Source organism: Pterocles gutturalis, unplaced genomic scaffold (genome assembly GCF_000699245.1).
Source record: "Pterocles gutturalis isolate BGI_N339 unplaced genomic scaffold, ASM69924v1 scaffold4032, whole genome shotgun sequence".
Taxonomy (NCBI): Eukaryota; Metazoa; Chordata; class Aves; order Pterocliformes; family Pteroclidae; genus Pterocles; species Pterocles gutturalis.
The window spans coordinates 342-3,498 of NW_010112467.1; the positions used below are offsets into that span (position 1 = coordinate 342).

The 3,157-nt window shown below is 44.8% G+C and overlaps 1 protein-coding gene across 1 annotated transcript in view; it reads left to right on the plus strand.

Moving 5' to 3' along the window:
* The first annotated feature begins 347 nt into the window (after nt 1-347).
* The window catches only part of JAG1 (jagged 1), a 34,807-nt gene continuing 31,997 nt past the window's right edge, over nt 348-3,157 (plus strand). Inside the window, 2 exon segments of the mRNA XM_010074041.1 lie at nt 348-433; nt 557-869. Coding sequence (XP_010072343.1) covers nt 348-433; nt 557-869 — 399 coding nt within the window.

Genomic DNA, 3,157 nt, shown 5'->3' on the forward strand with positions numbered 1-3,157 from the left:
AAAAATGCAATTACTGCTAACTGCTTTTTTTCGATTTTTTTTTTTTTTTTTTTTTTTCTTTTTGCAGTATTCTCAGGGTGACTAATGAGCAAGGTCTGAATCTCAGCTGGGCAGCCTTGAGCGGGGAGGCGATTTTCCCCGGCTCAGCTGCACCTCGGAGAAGGCACAGGGGTTGCATTTCCAGGGTGCTTCAGCTATATCTTTTTGTTGGGTTTGCCTTTACATATGCACTCTTGGTTTGGTTTAGTTTTATTTCCTAACGATTTATAAGCCTTTCCCTCACACACAGTTTTTTGGAGTTGGCACTTAAGGTTCTTTTTTAGTATTAAAGCCATTATTTGGTTGGGATGATTTATGAGCCTTTCTCATGGATGTCTGATAGGGAAAAGCTTAGAATGGTTGCATTTTTTTGATGTTATGCTTGTGTTTCTTGAAAAAAACACTTAAAATTATTTTCTCCTGTCTGCAGAGATGTTGTAGGTTGCATTTGGGGAAAAAAGTGAGGTAACTGTCTGTTTCTTGGTTTTTTGTTTTCTTCTCCGGTTCTTTTTTGGGATGAACAGGTGACTTTAGCATCGGGACAGTTTGAGTTGGAGATCTTATCCATGCAAAATGTGAATGGTGAACTGCAAAATGGAAATTGCTGTGATGGCACCCGAAATCCAGGAGACAGAAAATGCACCAGAGATGAATGTGATACCTATTTTAAAGTTTGCCTGAAGGAGTATCAATCACGGGTCACTGCTGGAGGTCCTTGCAGCTTTGGATCCAAATCCACTCCTGTCATCGGAGGAAATACCTTCAACTTAAAGTACAGCCGGAATAATGAAAAGAACCGGATTGTTATCCCTTTCAGCTTCGCCTGGCCGGTGAGTTGCATGGCATGTTCTAGTTTTGCTTCTGTTGGACCGTGCTGTTTGAGATGGCTACAGTGAGCTGAGCTCTAACTTCTTGTACAGGGGGAGAGGGATTAGGATTGGGGAGGGAGCAGGCATCTTGGCAAGAGCATCGGGAATCCGCTACACAGAAATGAGTAAAATGTGGTGGTGTTTTTGTTCCCTGGGGCTCACAATGCCCAGCCTGTTAAATTTGAAAGTCAGATGTGCAGTGAGGGGGATATAAATGGGTCAGGGAAGCAAACCCAGTATCTCTGCACTTTACAGCATGAATAAGTCTCTTGAGACCTAGAAGGTCAGAAGTTCATTTTTTTTTTTCATTTTTTTTCCCTAAACAGTGAAGTCTCGGGCTTAAGCCAAAAGAGTGGTGGGTTAGGGGCTGTAGAGGGATCCCGTGTGAAAAGTGTGTGTCATAGCTGGCCTCCTTCCCTGGACTGTGGTTGGGAAGGCTTCCTGCTTCTCCCAAGGGGAAATCTCACTGCACTGCTTGATGTTGATGGGAGCTGCTGTTGCTGCTCTTGGTGAACTAGTCAGCTTCCCTGGGAAGCTTGCTATGTTTTGAGGTACTTGTGGACTCTAAAAGCTAAAGATTGAAAAAAGCCTGGCCTCAGCTTTTGGTCCATTTAACCCACTCTTCCCCACAGCACACCTTTTCCTGGCTACTTGCCTCTGTGGTCCATAGATTCTGGCTTCCCTCTAGCTGTGTGGAAAGCTCAATGGCTCAAGGAGGTGGAGCTCTTTGTCAGGCACTTTCCCAGCATTGTCCACTCCAGGTAATACCAGTCAGCCTTGCAGAGCAGTGAGATGGAGGACGGGTGACCCCTTCATTAGCTGAAGCCTGCTTTGTTGTTCATCATGAAAAGAACACTCGCATAGACTTCAGTGCTGCTTGTTTCTTCTGGGGAGATCAAGAGGGTGGAAGCTTTGATGTGGTCAGCTCTGCAGACGAGTCCTCTACTTGCTGCACAGAAACTGAGGACCATCTTTCCAAAACAGCCATCATCCAGGACAGACCCAGGCTCCAGGGCCATGGGGTTTCTGGATATAGAAGACTGCCGTGGCCTTGGATGCCAGGAGATGCATTGTTGTGTGCCCAGCAGTGCTGCATGCAGGCAAGGAAGAGCTGAAGATGGCTGATCTGGGGGGTCTCTTATGAACACATAGCAGTTTATCTTTTGTGGTGGCTCTCTGAGATGCTGTGGTATGAAAGCTGAAAATTCTCACATTTATGCTTCTAAAACTTATATTTAGAGATCACCTAGGAAACAAAACTGTTTTTCCCCCCTCCCTTTCTCCAAAGGTGCTGAGCAGACAATTTCCCACCGAGTGCCTTGGGGTATGTTGATGCTCAGCAGTTTTCAAAATCCAGTCATCCTAACCTAAATACGTAAGATCATTTTTGCCTGTTGGAGGAGGACTCTCACGCAGGGGAGGGGTGAATCTTGTTTCCTATCCTCTGTCACTATCTCTGCTGGTGAGGTGGAAGCACACATAGACTTTCCACTCCCTTCAAAGCTGGGCCCTTCCTAGTCAGATAAGGACTGGTTGCTGGGAGAGTCTGGACTTTTAGGGGGGAAAGCCCAGCCTAAAAGCACTCCTTCTCCACTTGTAGTGTAGAGACCCGCTTTGTAGTCCTACGGCCAAGTGCTGCAGGCAGCCATGTATTCTTGAAATGTCCTGTGCTGCCTCCTACCTGCCTCCTCTGTCAGTTGAGACTTCTCAAGTACTGAGGGCTGGAGAGGCTCAAGGGTGAAATCAAGCCTGCATTTTTAAGGAGATAGTATTACAAAGTACAATAGCAGAGTTAAACAAAAGTATTCTCTGTTGGAAGTATAAGTCCTTCCTTTCTTTCTTTCTTTCTCTTTTCTCTCCTTTTTTTTCTAACATGAAATGAGATAAAACTGTTATCAAATATGCCATCAAAGGAATAAAGGGCTTTGTAAAAATCTGAGGTATTTGAAGCTCTGCCAATGGCTGCAGTGCTTGTGCTGCAGATTTTGACTTTTTTTAGAAAAGTCAGGTTCATCAAGGATTTTTTTTTTAACTAGACCCCTACTCTGCTCCCAGTAATTCAAGTGCCTAGAATCTGAAGATATGTGTATGTATATAAAAATGATGTGAAAACTGAGCATGTTCTTTCTAACAACTGTCTTCATAGGGTTGGGAAGGGAAATCTGTGTGCAGAGGGTTGGTTTTTTGGGGGGGTGGGGACCCTGGGAGAAGTTTCTTAAGCTTGCCTGCATCTTAGTAAAGTAAATGCT